At 39.5% G+C, this 17125-nt stretch overlaps 1 protein-coding gene across 1 annotated transcript in view; it reads right to left on the minus strand.

Moving 5' to 3' along the window:
• Positions 1-17125, minus strand: part of ZSWIM5 (zinc finger SWIM-type containing 5) — a 138229-nt gene that overhangs the window by 19199 nt on the left and 101905 nt on the right. The window contains exons 3-6 of the mRNA XM_012775986.3: positions 13348-13496; positions 11866-12016; positions 5697-5876; positions 2403-2579 (exon numbers count right to left, since the gene is read on the minus strand). Coding sequence (XP_012631440.1) covers positions 2403-2579; positions 5697-5876; positions 11866-12016; positions 13348-13496 — 657 coding nt within the window. The remainder of the gene's footprint in view (positions 1-2402; positions 2580-5696; positions 5877-11865; positions 12017-13347; positions 13497-17125) is intronic.

Raw genomic sequence — 17125 nt, forward strand, 5'->3', positions numbered from 1 at the left:
TAATTTCTTTCTATTTTTAGTAGAGATGGGGTCTCGCTCTTGCTCAGGTTAGTTTCTAACTCCTGACCTAGAGCAATCCGCCCCATGGCCTCCCAAAGTGCTAGGATTACAGGCGTGAGCCACCGCACCCGGCCATGTTTTTATCTTTAAGGATATAAAAAGTTGAATAAGTCATAGGTTATATCTTGAAAGAGCTACCTCGCAGCCTTAGCATGGTGGTATGGTATAGAACTAGGACATACAACTAGGATAATAAAATGTAGTACCTCTCTGTGAACATGTACTATGGGAACCTAATGAAGGTAGCAACTAATTGCCTAAAGGGAAAAGCCTCATTCATTTAATGAGGGAAAAGCCTCATTCATTTAATGAGTCCTACCGGCTGGGCTGGGCGGTGGCTCATGGCTCACGCCTGTAATCCTAGCACTCTGGGAGGCTGAGGCGGGTGGATTGCTCAAGGTCAGGAGTTGGAAACCAGCCTGAGAAAGAGTGAGACTCCATCTCTCCTATAAATAGAAATGAATTGGCCAACTAACATATATAGAAAAAATTAGCCGGGCATGGTGGCACATGCCTGTAGTCCCAGCTACTTGGGAGGCTGAGGCAGGAGGATCACTTGAGCCCAGGAGTTTGAGGTTGCTGTGAGCTAGGCTGACACCACGGCACTCACTCTAGCCTGGGCAACAAAGCGAGACTGTCTCAAAAAAAAAAAAAAAAAAAATCAGAAAGGCTGTAAGCATTTACGCTACCAATAGTAAATGAGAGTACCTATCTCCATGCAACTGCTCCCATACCAGAAAATAATCATCTTAATTTTAAACACCCCTGACCATTTGACAATCAAAATATGTTAACTCTTCCCAGGCTGTGAGAAGCGTAAGAAAAAAAAAAAAATGTTAACTCAGTGTTGTTTTAATTTGTATATTTTCTTATTAATGAGATGTACATTTTTTTCACATGCTTGTTAGATTTAGGCTTTAGAAGTATTGGATCAAAGAAGAGGAAAGATAGTTAGAGGGAACTTGAGATGGTGACACCATAGTATGTTTGGCTATGGCTTTTCAGAGAGAGACAGGGACATATCCAGAGTCAGCAAGATCTCGAGAAAGACAAAAGTATGGTGTGAGACATGAAGGTAGGGAATTGGGAAAAGACAATGAAAATGTACGTCATTGTTATAAGATCTGGAAAATGAATATGTTTGAAAAGAAAGTCTATTTTGGAATGGGCATCCTGTGATAAAGACAAGGACAGAATGATTAAGGGAAAGCCAGGAAGCTATTTCAGAGGAAGGTTTAAACTCATGTTGAAATGGCTCTATCCTGTTATGATGAAGGAAGATAGGTTGGAAGGAGGAAAAGAAGACAGCGTGGTGACAAATGCAGCCAACCAGCACAGGGTAATTTAAATTTCAAACTTAGTGGCTTTTGAGCAAAACATATAATTTCACAGAATACAATGCTGCTTAGTAACTACTGACTGAGAGAGCCTGTGAACTGATGTCTAATTGTTTTGTTAGTACTCTTTGAGATGTGTTAACTCCTTTCCTCTCCCAAAGCTTAGGGGACAGGATATAAATTCCTATTTGTGGTCACTGTACCTCAGCTGAGTGCATATGCAAATGGCAGGGCCAGCCTGGTGGCTCACGCCTGTAATCTTTTTTTTTTTTTTTTTTTTTGAGACAGAGTGTCGCTTTGCTGCCCAGGCTAGAGTGAGTGCCGTGGCATCAGCCTAGCTCACAGCAACCTCAAACTCCTGGGCTCAAGCAATCCTCCTGCCTCAGCCTCCCGAGTAGCTGGGACTACAGGCATGCGCTACCATGCCCAGCTAATTATATATATATATATATATTAGTTGGCCAATTAATTTCTTTCTATTTATAGCAGAGACGGGGTCTCGCTCTTGCTCAGACTGGTTTCGAACTCCTGACCTCGAGCAATCCGCCCGCCTGGGTCTCCCAGAGTTCTAGGATTACAGGCGTGAGCCACCGCGCCCGGCCACGCCTGTAATCTTAGCACTTTGGGAGGCTAAGGCGGGAGGATTGCTTGAAGACCAGCCTGAGCAACACAGCAAGACTCCCATCTTTACAAAAAATACAAAAATGAGCCAGGCATGGTGGCATGCACCTGTAGTCTCAGCTACTCAGGAGGCTCTTTTGAGCCCAGATGTTTGAGGTTGCAGTGTGCTATGATTGCATCACTGCACTCTAGCCCAGGCAACAGAGTGAGACTCTGTCAAAAAAAAAAAAAAAAAAATATCAAATGTCTTAGGCTTCACATAAATATCCTGAGTATCCAAATTGTATTTGGAGTTGCTGGTACCTATCTAGATGTCTCATTCGGGCCTGGCATGAGGTGAAGTTGAGCTCTGAAATTCTTAGAGTAGAAGAGGGCTAGACTTACCCAGCCACAGTGGCTGGCCTTGGGAATTAAAGAGTAGTCTCTCACTTTCCCGCTGGCAGGCAGGAGATGTATAGATATCACTGCTGATTATTCGCTGTAGGTGGCCATCCTGCCAATGTAATTCACGGCCCTCGATGGCTCTGGTGAACACTGTTCGTCTTGGTCTGGATAAAGAGTCTGGGGAAAGAAAAATATGCAGCAGTAGGACAATGAGTAATCTGAAATTTTAACCCCTGGGTCTTGTTCAGGGTAGGAAGTTGGCCAAAAGAATAGCATGTGGGCAATGAGAACAGCTACTTTATCTCTCTGGTATTTGTTGTATTGCCTCCTTCTTGGATAGGTTTTTGGTGTGTGTGCCCTCTGAGTTAGGGAGAAACTTTCTACAGAGATCTATGGTTTCCTCCCTCCTTCTACAGAAAGGTAATTTCTGGTGGGACCCAGAGCTACATGAAGGAGAAGAGGGGCAGTGGTATTCAGCTGCTCAATCATAAGGATACAAACTGCTTCTACAGAGGTAGAGAGAAGCAGCTAGGTAACCTCCCTGGCCAATCTGTAACTTGTTTCATTTACTGTGTGTCCCTTATCAGACTAAGGACTTCCATGAAATTCATATTAAATGCTCAAAAAGAGCTGAGGCCCTGTATATTCTGGTATCCCTATCACACTGATATCTATAGGCTTACAGTCTTATTCCCCAATAAGAAAAACTGATGCTGACAAAAGACTAACTTATTTTTTCATGGGAGTCTTACCCATGCCATCTCTCTTCAGGAAAAGGGCTGCAGTCTTTCCTATGTCCATATATATGGCAACTCTGTCTTTAAAACTTTGGAGTCATTCTTGATTCTTCACCCCCTCTAGCCTATCTATTTCTACCACCCAGAAAGGCAATGTGGAATCACAAGAGTGTTTCTGTTTTGTTTGGGGATGGGAGATATAACAATGTACTTGTACATTTAGGAATAATTCATGAAGAGGGAAAAATTTGTAATGCCTAGAGCGATGTCCTGGATAAAAGAGATGTAATAGGATCTTGACAATCTGAGGGGTGTGGACTTGGAAGCACAAACAGCAAGAGGGGAAGAGGCAGAGTAGATGGGCAGAGACAGTAATTCTTTGACCCACTAGGACAGTAATTCTTTTGACCCACAATCACAGATGTAGTGTTGGAGTTTTAGAAATTCTCTTCTAATTGCTTCTACATACTCAGTGAATAGGAAGCAAGACTCAGTTGAAAGTGAAGAAGGGAAGGAAGTACAGAAAATTTTAGGGAAAGGATGGTGTGATATAGTAATTTAGAAGAGTGAAAGAGGCATAGAATAGGAAAATGTAGTAGATGTCTAGAAAAGCACTAAGGACCCACTTGAAATTAGTGGTCTTAAATTTAAAATAAGACAAGGTTACTATGGTTGTTTCTCTCCAGTTGTGTTCAACTATGTAAATGTGAGCACTGAGTAATTAGAAGGTAGGAATGAACTAAGTTTAGGGTTTTGTCACATGATTAACAAAGAGAAAGAGGGAGTTGAGTGTGTATGTAAAGGAACGAGGAATGTTTATAATGATGTACCAAGGAATCGAACCTGGATGAGAAGGAAACTGAGGCTATTAAGATAGTGAAAAAGTGGTAAAATAAAAATTCCTTCGCTAAACATTTTTCAATGGAAAAAAAAAAAAAATAAATAAAAAAAAAAATTAAAAAAAAAAAAATAATAAAAATTCCTAGTGGGTCAAAGAATTACTGGAATTGGGATACCAAAGAGAATAAGCTAGAAAGATTGGTAGTGGTAATTGGTGATGCTTAGAATTGAGATTATGAAGAGAGTATAGTTATTGGTAATGACCTTATTTAGGGAATGACTTTGGGATTGAGTGACTAAATTATGGTGGAAGATGAGACTATTGGAAAAGAGGAGGTCAAAGAATTGAGAGGCCAGGGTATTGGAAGGGTCATCTATGTGACTGTCAAAACCATCAAGAATTATGATAGGACAGTGACAGAGAGTGGTGTTAGTAAGCCAATAGCTAAAAATCTTTAAGGAATGAGGGGGATTGACCCAGAGGTATACAGATGACAAAACCAAGAGGGGAGCAGATAGTATAGTTTGATGGCATAAACTTTAAAGCTGGCAAGTATTTTAGAAAGGTGGGAAGGACAATGATGTAAAAATGAAAGGAATCCTACAGCTTCTCCAGCCCCTATAGTAAAAGGATGTGAGAGAGACATCAATCACAACTTGAGAAGACTACAGAGAAAGCAGCATCTTCAAAGGAGAACCAATAACAACAAAGAACCAATATATGATGACAAGGAAGAAACTGCCAGATTGTAGGTATTTATATGCACATGACCCTCTCTATGCCATCCAAAGCCAATACCAAAAGGGTGGCTTCCTGTGTTACAGAAGCTAGATGAGTGCCAAGAACAGGTAAAGAAGTGGCAAAATTATAGCTTTCACCTTTCATTACCTTAGTTGTCTTAAATATATTGTCTTAAATATATATTTTCAACTAATTATGGTACAGTAAAAGATGACCAAACAAAAACAATAATTTAAGTGATTTCCTCGAGATTAAAATACCAATATCTTTATCATTTAAAATAAAAGGAACCAAGTATAAAATCAATGTCTGAAAAAAATCTCCCACCAATAAAGGCTCTTAGTGGGCTAAAGAACAATCAATTGCCAACATCAAATAGTCTGAGTTAGATTAACTGAAACTGATATGAATGCTGATGCCCAGTGATGTCTCCAGGCCAGTGGGCCCCAAGGATGGAGGGTATAGTATCACTGCGCTGGATTTGTCTTAAAATGAGGCAAGAGTCCTATCAGTAATTTGGGAGGATGACCCCACTCAGACATTTGCTGTATAAAAACTCAAGGAAAACAGAGAAAGGTAACTTTCTCAGGATATTTTTTAAACTGCTTTTTATAGACCTTCTGTTCCTCCCCTAAGTTAAGTCTTTTGAGCTAAAACCAACCCCAACTGAGGCCGAGTTCCAGTAGACATGAAAAACCCGAAAGGTAGAGAGGAGTCAGGTAAAGGGCTCTAGGACTTTATGCTGGGCACTGTAAGGACACTCTAGATGTGGAAAAGGACAGCAACCCCAATGGAAAAGATAAAATCTTATCCTTATTTAAGGTTTGCCATTTCAAGATGAACAAAAAGACAGGCTTTTCTTATTTAAATGGAAATTCTAACAAACAAAAGGCTATCTAGCTCCTTTTCTTCTAAAGTTTACCCTCCGACCTTGAAGTTCCACTCACAAAGAACCTAAAAGGACACTTAACTCACCTGGGCTGTGATTGGCATTCTGGGGAAGTGCATTGGTGATGTTGGGCAGCTCATGTCCATAGTTCCCATCCTCCAGGGGACAGACATCTAGGTCACTCCACTTCTGCAGTTGTTGCAGCCAACAGGATTTTTCCTCCAGTTTGCAGTGTGGATTTAAAATAATGCACACCCATAAAGCTCCTGGAAAATAAAGCAACCCACATTCTTGATATTTCTCCTTTGATGTATAGGTAAGCCTTAATGTTTCAGTTTTATTTTTAGTTGGTATAGAAAGTTTCCAAAGCTTCAGCTTTCCTCAATAAAAAAAAAAAAAATTGCTAAGATCTTCAGAACTTGCTTAATTTTTCTTCCCAAAGCTTCCTTAAAGTAGAGTGACTATCTTGATATATGAATCTGTATGCCTGTAATGATGAAGACAGAGTTAGGCTTGAATTCTAAGCTCAAATCTGTTGTCTAATAAATATTTATTAAGAGCATTATATGTTCCAGGCCCTGTACTGGTGAACAAGACAGTATTCCTACCCATGAGAAGCTTTCTGGTGTGGGAGACAGATAAATAAACATAATGCCATTTAAATATAATAAGTATTAAGATAAAGATATATGTTCAGGATAGAAACAGCAGCATAAGGCCGGGCGCGGTGGCTCATGCCTATAATCCTAGCACTCTGGGAGGCCGAGGCGGGCGGATTGCTCAAGGTCAGGAGTTCAAAACCAGCCTGAGTGAGACCCCGTCTCTACCATAAAAATAGAAAGAAATTAATTGGCCAACTAATATATATAATATAAAAATCAGCCGGGCATGGTGGCTCGTGCCTGTAGTCCCAGTTACTCGGGAGGCTGAGGCAGCAGGATCACTTGAGCCCAGGAGTTTGAGGTTGCTGTGAGCTAGGCTGACACCACGGCACTCACTCTAGCCTAGGCAAGAAAGCGAGACTCTGTCTCAAAAAAAAAAAAAAAAAAAAGAAACAGCAGCATAAAGGAAGGGCATTTTAGTACAAGCACAGGGATGGAAAGGAGGTACTCAGAATATGCTTCATTTTTTGGCTAGTTGGACTTCCTGAACTTCAAATCCCTCAACTGTAAAAGTGAGATCATAAAAACATCTACTTTGTAGTGACATTGTGAGAATTAAATGAGATAACATTTGTAAAGGGTATAGCTAGCATATTACTTGGCACATCTTAGTATTTCTTTTTTCTTTTCTTTTTTTTTTTTTTTGAGACAGAGTCATTCCGTTGCCCTGGCTAGAGTGCCATGGTGTCACCCTAGCTCACAGCAACCTCAAACTCCTGGGCTCAAGCGATCCTTCTGCCTCAACCTCCTGAGTAGCTGGGACTACAGGCATGTACCACCATGGCCGGCTAATTTTTTCTATATATTTTTAGTTGGCCAATTAATTTCTTTCTATTTTTAGTAGAGATGGGGTCTCGCTCTTGCTCAGGCTGGTCTCGAACTCCTGACATTGAGCAATCTGCCTGCCTCAGCCTCCCAGAGTGCTAGGATAACAGGCATGAGCCACCATGCCCAGCAGGTATTTCTTTTTTCTAAGACAAATGACTTGGACTTGGATTTTGAAATTGCTGCTTAACTTATGATATCTTAAAACCATTCCTTGGATTCTCTGTTACTGCAGCAGAGTATCAGATATCTGACATAACCAATGGGTACTGTTTCTTTGACCACAATACCCTCCTTTTCGAGCAAACCTATTTTTTCTATTCAAGGTTGGTTATGTGGCTGAGCCAAATAATTTCTCAATCTCAAATTAGCAATAAGCCTGGCTGCAGTGCATCTTAATTTAAACATCCTTTGGATGGAGCTAAATCCATGGATGGAGGTACACTAAGATACTATTTCAAGCCTCTAAAAGCCAAATAGAAATGTTTTAAAAGGCCATCTTTACCTCAATATCAGATAATTATAACAAGGATTCTTAAGGGGATTATAGTAATAGTAACATTTATTTTACAGGTTTAAGAAGTACTTTTCATCTACAATGAAGAAAAGGATCTTCATATTTAATCTCCACAGGCAGAAAAGAGGACCAAAAAAGAGGCTATTAAATTTGGGCAACTAGAAGGACTCTGGTGACCTTAGGGATGGCAAAATCAATAGTATAATAGGAATGGAAAATAGATTGGGTAAGTTGAGGGAGGCTTAAGAGGTAAAGAAACAGGGTGCTAACTCTAGCCATGTACGAGTTCCTATTTTCTAGGCATTTAGAAATTAAGAAGGGGATCCCTAGAAAGTAAGTACAAGTACTTTTACCTGTAAGTTAAAAATGAGTTTTCCATCTTGTTAATTAAGTCCTTATGAATTTGTTTCAAAAATACTCAGAGACTGTCACATCTCTAAGAAAGAGCCAAAGCAAAAAATCCTACACTTGCCTACATATAACAATACTCATGGGACTATGTTACCAGTATACAAAAGCATATTTTCCTGCAACTGAAAAAAAGTATCAAAAACTCTAGGCAAGCCGGGCGCGGTGGCTCACACCTGTAATCCTAGCACTTTGGGAGGCTGAGGCGGGCGGATTGCTCAAGGTCAGGAGTTCGAAACCAGCCTGAGCGAGACCTTGTCTCTACCAGAAATAGAAAGAAATTAATTGACCAACTAAAAAAATATATATACAAAAAAATTAGCCGGGCATGGTAGCACATGCCTGTAGTCCCAGCTACTCGGGAGGCTGAGGCAGCAGGATAGCTGAGCCCAGGAGATTGAGGTTGCTGTGAGCCCCGCTGACGCCATGGCACTCACTCTAGCCTGGGGAACAAAGTGAGACTCTGCCTCAAAAAAAAAAAAACTCTAGGCAAAGGTAACTAATATGAAAGTTAAAATTTTACACAATCATTATAATTTAAATATAACAAAATAATAGCTATAGTTTATTTCTTTTTATTGGCTAGGCATTATATTAAGTACTTTATCACATTCAATCTTCCAACTCTGAAGGCCAACAGATCTTGGTTTGAATGTAGAAAGTAGAAAACAGGAGACTAAGGATGATTTTTAAATTTTCTTTTTGAGCAATGAGATACATTCTGATGCTGTGTTCTGACATGAGGACAACAAGGGGAAATCAAGTTTTGGCAAGAAAATGAGTTCTATGATGGTCATATTAAATTTGAAGTGTTTCTTAGAAGTTGTGGGCAGCTGGACACGGGCTGGAGCACAGGTGAAAGATCAGGGCTAGTGCCATAAATTTGTGACTTACCCTATCTGGAGGGTATCTAAAAACCATGGGACTGAACATAATCATTTAGGTAGAGAACGTAGATAGGAAAGTGGGTACTGCATGGTCCTCAGTGTTTAGAAGGGTTGAGGAAAGGCAAAGAAGGCTGCAAAGGAGACTGAGAGAAAGTAGCCAGGAATGTAGGAGGGAAACCAGGAGGTGTTCAGTTGTGGAAACCAAGAGAAGAATAAGTTTTAAGAAGAGTATGGTTAACTTTATTCAAAACTGCTAAGAGGTCAAGTCAAGATGAGAAATGAGAAGTGATGACCATATCTAGCAATATGGAAGTCACTGGCTGTTTTCACAAAAGCCAATTCAGTAGAGTGACAGTAATGAGCAATGGAATCCCAACTGGAGTGGGCTAAAGGAAGAACAGAGACGAGCAAATGGAAGGAATGACTTCAGATAACATTTTAAAGAAGTATTGCTTTGAAGTGAAGAAGGGAAATGGGGTAATAGTTGGAGGGTATAATTAGAGCATCAATTAAAAAATTGAGATTAAAGATATTAGAGCATATCTGTGTGCTAATGGGAATGATCCAGTAGAGAGAGAAAAGTAAATGATGCCAAAGAAAGGAAATAATTGCATGAGCAAAGTTACTGAGAAAAGCAGATGGGATAGAACCCAGAGCAAATACGTAAGGATTGGCCTTTCATGGGAGCAGGATATTGTGTGAATTTTAATAGAAGAGAAGGCAAAGCATATGGGTATAGATATGGATAGGTTAATAGATTTGTAAGTGGGGAGATAAGGAAACTTAATATCTTATTACTTCTATTTTTTCTAGCTCAGGAACTACAAGTAGTGAGCCCACTTCTCTCTATGATATTTGTCGTTACTACAAACCCTGTCTAGGGTTTTTCCAGGTAAATAAACCTTGTAATCAGTAAGGAGTCCTTAGAACAGTTAGGGAAACCATGAATGCACTGTACTTTAGTGTTGCTTCCTTAAGTGTAGTGGTTCTCAAAGTATAGTCTCTTGATAAGCAGCATCAGAATCTCCTGGGAACTTGTTAGAAATAAAAAATCTCAGGCTCCACTCCAAACCTGCTGAATCAGAAACTCTGGGGACAGAGCCCAGCAACCTGTTTAAACAGGCACTCCAAATGATTCAGAAAAGTCTGAGAACCACTGTCTTAGCATAATACTGAGGGTTTCTTGGCAGGTTGAAAATTTCTTAGATATGAAAATGTCAGAAGCAAGAGCTTTTCCAATGAACTCAAGTATATAACAAGATCTTTAAAAGCACTTGGAGCCAGCTCTGCTCACTTCCTTTCAACTACCTTTGTTCCAAAGGCCAAGCACAGTCCATAGCACAATTGTGTGATTGGCACAGAAATTACTCTAAGACATTCAGGCCTCAGATGAAACTGAAGAAGGCTAATTTCAAATTCTTAAGGAATATGCACTTTGGAGAAAAAAAGACCGTAACAAGATAGAATTGAGGGAGAAGTTACAGAGGGATGTTTGATTTAAAGTCAGATAGACTGGGGTTCCAGTGTTAGAGTCACAACTTACTAGTGTGTGACCCTGAGTTCAGGGTATGGAAGATTCTGAAAACAGGGCAAAGTGTTCAGTATTAGCACTGCAAAACTGGCCTTGAAGTGGAGAAATGATAAAGAGAAATGATGACCAAAGAGGACTGCCTTGATGGGGGAGAAACCAGAACAGAGAGGCCATTCAGGAAGCCACAGTTCTAATCTAATCTAAAAGTTTTAAGGCCTTCAACCAGACTAGTGTTGATGGGAAATAAACTGTGGGAATAGACATTAAATTGCATTTTATTTATTTTGCTTTCTTTCTTTCTTCTTCTTCTTTTTTTTTAGTTTTTTTTTTTTTTTTTTTTTGAGACAGAGTCTCACTCTGTTGCCCTGGCTAGAGTGCCGTGGCGTCAGCCTAGCTCACAGCAACCTCAAACTCCTGGGCTCAAGCAATCTTCCTGCCTCAGCCTCCTGAGTAGCTGGGACTACAGGCATGCACCACCATGCCCGACTAATTTTTTTCTATGTATTTTTAGTTGGCCAATTAATTTATTTCTGTTTTTAGTACAGATGGGGGTCTCACTTTTGCTCAGGCTGGTTTTGAACTCCTAACCTTGAGCAATCCTCCCGCCTTGGCCTCCCAGAATGCTAGGATTACTAGGCGTGAGCCACCGCGCCCGGCCTTTCTTTTTTTTAAATAAAAGGTCTGAGGCTCAGAATAAATTGCATTTTAAAGGTCAAGAAATCAAATGAAGTTGGCAAATGGATTTAGGGAATGAAAGAAAAATGAGTGCTTGACATTAAGTCTGGTAGAGTTAGGAATAGTGGTGGCCAATGCCAGAGTCAAGAGAATCTTTTTTTTGGGTAGGAGAAGGCCTGAATTAATTTTGGATTTGTCAGTGGAAATGGTCAATGGACATCTCTTAATATGGGACTAGAACTTAGATAAGTGGTAGAAGATAAAGCCGAGATCATCATATACATAAGCTCTAAAGCATGATAGTAAAAAAAAAATTCTCAAGGGAATATACAGAAAGAAGAATAGAAGACCAAAGTCCAAGTCTTGGAAACTGCCCTATGTCTAAGAGGTCTGGCTAGGAGTGATAGATACAGGACAGACCCAGGGAAAGCAACAAAAGCGAGGCTGACAAGTATTTGGAGAGCCAGGCTAGTGCCATGTCACAGAAGCCAAGTGACAAGGTTTTCTCTCAGGTAAGGTTTCTATGTGGTAACATCCAGTATGGAATGCTTGATGTCAATAGCAAAGCACAATGCTATGGAAGCAACAAAAGTGAGCTCAGAGTTACTCTGGGTGGCCTCTGTAGAAGCCAAGTCTTCCATAGCTGGACTAGCGAGATACATGCAATGATTGACAGCAAGTATTAACTAATACTTTTGCCCCAGGGCAAGATGGCAGGACAAAGCACTTCTCTGAGAAATGGGGACTTACCTAGCTCATCCCAGAGCTGCCTGCACTTGTCTGTCATGCTTGTGCCTTGCTGCCTCCAGAGTGTGAGTCGTGGGTCAGCCATGAACTGCTCAGTTATAAGCGTCAGCATCCTGGCTCCATTGGAATCTCTCATCCGCAGCATCTCTCGAACCTGACACATAAGGAGCAAGAGATTGGTCATTGCACATCATAAAAGAGTAGAAGAAGTGGAGAAGAGAGAGGCAAAAATGAAGTATCTGAGCATAATATATCCAAAAAGCCAGAAAGAAGGCCTCTTTCTCTATAAGCAAGATGTCTGCATGTACCGAGAAAGCCTGATGTTCACAATGAGATACAACTTAATACCCACTAGCATGGCTAGAATCAAAGAGTCAGATAACAAGTATTGGCCAGGATGTAAAGAAATTGGAACCTCATGCACTGTTGGTGGGAACGTAAAATGATACAGCCACTTTGGATAAGAGTCTAGTAGTTCCTCAAATGATTAAACAGAATTACCATATGATCCATCAATTCTACTATGAGAGAGAGAAAGGAAAATGTATGTCCACCCCAAAATTTGAACAACATTTATTATTCATAATAGCCAAAAGATGGAAACAACCCAAATGTTCACTAACAGATAAATAGATAAACAAAATGTGGGTATCCATACAATGGTCTATTATTCAGCCATTAAAAGGAATGAAATACTGATTCATGCTACAACATGGATGAATCTTGAAAATGTTATCTCCATTTTCTGCAGGTAAATAAAAAAAAAAAGAAAAAAGAAAATGTTATGCTAAGTGAAAGAAGGCAGTCACATACTATATGAATGATTCCATTCATATGAAAGTCTAGAATAGGGAAATCTATAGAGATAGAAAGTAGATTAGTGGTTGGTTAGGGCTGAGGGAAGAAGATGTGAAGGATGGGGGGCGGTTTGACAAGTAAGGGTATGGGGTTTCTTTCTGAGGTGATGAAAATGTTCTAAAATTGACTGTGGTGATGGCTACATATGTCTACAAATATAGTAAAAGTCATTGAACTGTACACTTTAAATGGATGAATTGTACAATTTGTGAACTATATCTTACTAAAGGTGTTAAGAAAAAAAAGGAAAGCCTTTTGTGAAAGACCCCAGTTTCAAAATACTATGTCTCTTTAGGGACACTGTTGAAACTCTAGTCTTCAAGGCTTCATTGGGGAGTACTGGGCTAAAAGTAGAAAGAAGGTAGTTTCCTTGCTAAAACGCTCCAGCAATGCTAACTCATTAAGAGAGAGGTGAAGAAGCAACAGGACTACCAAGGGGATGTAGGAGGGCTCCCTGGATACAACCTGCTCAGGTCTGCTCTGATCAGCCTCTCCCATTAGATTTCAAGCATTCAGTACAGCTAGGTCAAGTAAGCTAGGTACATACAATGTGTGAAGCCTGAAGTGTGGTGAGCCCAGTTTAGCTTTAAAAAGTTAACCAAAGAAAAACATCTTTTCATATCTTACCTTGGCAAACATTGAGTTGAGTTGCTTTCCAGAGCCATAGTAACCCCCCTGGGAGAGAAAAAGCTTCACTTGTTCTTTCACCTGTTCTTCATCCAAATGCCAACAGTTTTCATCGTCAATGCTGGCCCCAGCTGTGGGGTCAGGGGCACCTGTAAGGAATAGTGAAACAAATCCCCTGAGTTCACATGCTACACATTCAGCTGGAGGGGCACTTTGAGAGCATGTTCAAATAGAGATAGATTATTCTACTTTAATATGGGCTTTTTCAACTGTGTGGTCCTAAATAAATGTAAGTGATCTAATGCTGGTTTCATATTCATGTAAATCTCTGTTGTAGCCTCTTCCAAGGTCTGTGAATACCATCCTGTGGGAAAAAAGCCTAGAAGGAAATACAGAACATGAAAACGGTGGGTTTTCTTCCCAAGGAAGGTTGACTTTTTTGTGTGTGTGCTTTTCTATGAAGTTCAAATATGCCTTAATATACATGTATTATTTAAATTTTATTTTTAAAATTTTTATTATTATAATTTTTTTGAGACAGAGTCTTGCTCTGTTGCATGGGCTAGCTAGAGTGCAGTGGCATGACCATAGCTCACAGCAGCCTCAAACTCCTGTGCTCAAGTGATCCTCATGCTTCAGCTTCCAGAGTAGCTGGGACTACAGGTACACACAACCACGCCCAGCTACTTTTTCTATTTTTTTTATAGAGATGGTGTCTTGCTATTGCCCAGGCTGGTCTCAAACTCCTGGGCTCAAGTGATTCTCCTGTCTTGGCCTCCCAAAGTGCTAGGACTACAGGCATAAGCCATCATGCCCAGCCTATTTTATTATTTTGTTAAGAGATAGGGTCTCTGTCACCCAGGTTGGAGTGCAGTGGCCTGGTCATAGCTACCTGTAACCTCCAACTCCTGGGCTCAAGCAATCTTCCTACCTTATTCTCCTCAGTAGCTGGGACTACATCATGCCCATCTAATTCTTAATATTTTTGTTGAGATAGAGTCTCACTACATTGCCTAGGCTGGTCTCAAACTCCTGGCCTCAAGCAATCCTCTGGCCTTGGCCTCTCAAAGTGCCAGGATTACAGGCATGAGCCACTGTGCCTGGACTATGTATTATTTTAAAATAAAAAATACTTCTTAGAATATAAATTCCGTTTTTAAATTTCACTATAATAGCACAGGTAGAGCTGCATATAGGGTGATATAATTTTTTTAATTTATGCTCAAAATATCTTCCATATGTGAGCTCACCTCGACAACACCATTTAAAACCTAGTTGTAGTTATTTACACATCCCTCTCTTCTAGTAGTCTGTTAACTTCTTGCTCACAGTTGAATCCCTAGTTGAATCCACAGCTGAATTACCTATAGCATAGTGCTGATAATGTGACAGGCACTCAGAAATATTTGTGAAATAAAAACTGAATCTTTTCTCACTCTCTTATAGACAGAGTCCTATAACAAGTTTTTTAAAAATTTTTAATTGACATATAATAATTGTATATATTTATGTGATATCTTGATCTATGTATACATTATAGAAAAATTCAATCAAGCTAATTAACATATCCATCACCTCAACAATTTATCTTTTATGTGGTGGGAATGTTAAAAATCTATTTTAGCAATTTTGAAATATATAATACATTATTATTAACTGTGGTCACCATGCAGTACAACAGTGACTAAAACTTAATTTTGTGGCAAATTATTAGAAACCTGCCTCCAAGTGATAATAGGCCATTAGTCAACACTCTGTAGTTGTAGTCAAGCAATAGGTTACAAATTCATGTATTGTTTTAATCTGTCTACCTTTCTCCTCATTTCCCTATGTCAGAGCTCTGCTTAAATAAAATCTGGGTCTATACAACAAAGCTACTCTTCTGCTAAGCTTTTTAGTGCATCTTATTCTCCAAGAAATTAGGAGGGCTCACATATTTATTCATTCCACAAATACTAATTAACACATGATCTGCCAGTTTATTGTATCTACTATATGCTACTTCAAATGTTTTATTCTAAAGATAGTTATGATCATACCACTTCCCACTTCCCTGGTTCAAATGTCTGGGAATGGCCAATTCTTACTAAATTAAGTCCAAATGCCTTAGCATGGCATTCAAGGCCCTCTATGCTCAGGCACTATCTTTCATTTCTAATCTTGTCTTCCCTTATACTTTTGCTATGCTTCAGCCAGAAACAGTGTTCCCAGAAGTAAACCATATTTCCTTATGACTTTACTCATATGTCTTTGTTTACTTTCTTCCTCCCTCGAACTTGTTCTTTGGTGAAAAAAACAATCATTTTCTTTGTCAGTATTACCTTAGCCCTAGAGTCAGGGCTGTAATGAGAAATGGAAACCATAAATAAGTGTACAGAGAGGCTAATCCTGCCAAGGTCCATGTACTTCTTAGTTTACTTGGGAAGAGGGGCTTTTTTTTTCTTACCCCATCACTGAATTAGCCATAGACCCATTGCCACCTGCCAAAAGTAGCACATTTTATGCTCATAAGCTCAACATATAAAGGCAATAACACTCTTCATAGCATTTTATTGTTATTTCTCTTAAATGTTCTGCATAGCACTTTATCATTACTTCTGTTGCATTGTGTTTTACATTAGAATTGTGCATTTCTCATATATTCCCAACTAAATTGAAATTGTTAAATAGGGATTTATTTTTGTATTTCACAATGTGTGGCTCATTATAGCGCTGAGTTAGTATTTATAGAATAAACAAATATATGTCTCATTGACCATCTAGATTTAAGCTTCAGGTGGGCAAATATTATATCCTATACTTCTTTTATATTCCCAAAGTGGCAAAGCAAAATTAATTATACTCTTTATCCTTAAATATTTGTTAATAACAACCATTTATTGAGTCTTCCTACGTGCCAGAGGCTAAGATGTTTTTATACATATGTCCATTAGAATGTATGCTCTTTGAGGGCAGAAACTGTTTTGTTTGGTGGTATATTTACAACATGTAAAAAAGTACCTGGCACACAGTAGGTACTCAATAAATATTTGTTGAATAAATTCCAAGGAACCTTCATAACAGATCTATCAGACAGTACTATTATTCTAATTTTATTTTCTTTTTTTAAGATGGGGTCCCATTATCTTGCTCAGGTTGTTCTCAAACTCCTGGGCTCAAATGATCCTCCCTCCTCAGCCTTCTAAGCAGTTGGGACTAAAGGTATGTGCCACTGTGGCTGGCTATCCTAATTTTAAAATGAAGAAACTGAAGTTAAGATAGGGTAAGTAACTTAGGTGGAAAATATATGGGCCAGAATCTATGTGTTGGTCTCTCTCCAAAGCCTGTGCTCTTCACTATAAGGCTATACTTTGGCCTCCAGCCTCATACTGCTGTGATCCACAAGTTAGTTTCAGGAGCCCTGAACATAAGCTATGATGGTGTGTCTAAAGACAGCCAAATCTCATTCTTTCTTGGTCTGTTCTACTACATAGAATGTGGGATTAGTCAGAATAATGCATTTTTCCCACAGTGAGTATAGAGTTCTCAGCAGTACAGTGATTCTCAAAGGTTAATATACAGAGTAATCATTGGGGTGGGGGAGGGTTGTGTTAAAAATGCTGATTACAGAGTCTCACCTCTAAGGATTCTGTTTTCAGTAGCTCCACAGAGATGGAACTGAGATAAACTAGCTTAAACCAAGGACTGGGTTTTTGAGTATCTTGGAGCTAGGGATGGGAAGGTGGGCAGGGAGGAAAGAACAGCAGTAGTGCTCTAGCAGCAGAAGGCAGAGATGGTT

The sequence above is a fragment of the Microcebus murinus genome, chromosome 2, assembly GCF_040939455.1.
Source record: "Microcebus murinus isolate Inina chromosome 2, M.murinus_Inina_mat1.0, whole genome shotgun sequence".
NCBI lineage: Eukaryota > Metazoa > Chordata > Mammalia > Primates > Cheirogaleidae > Microcebus > Microcebus murinus.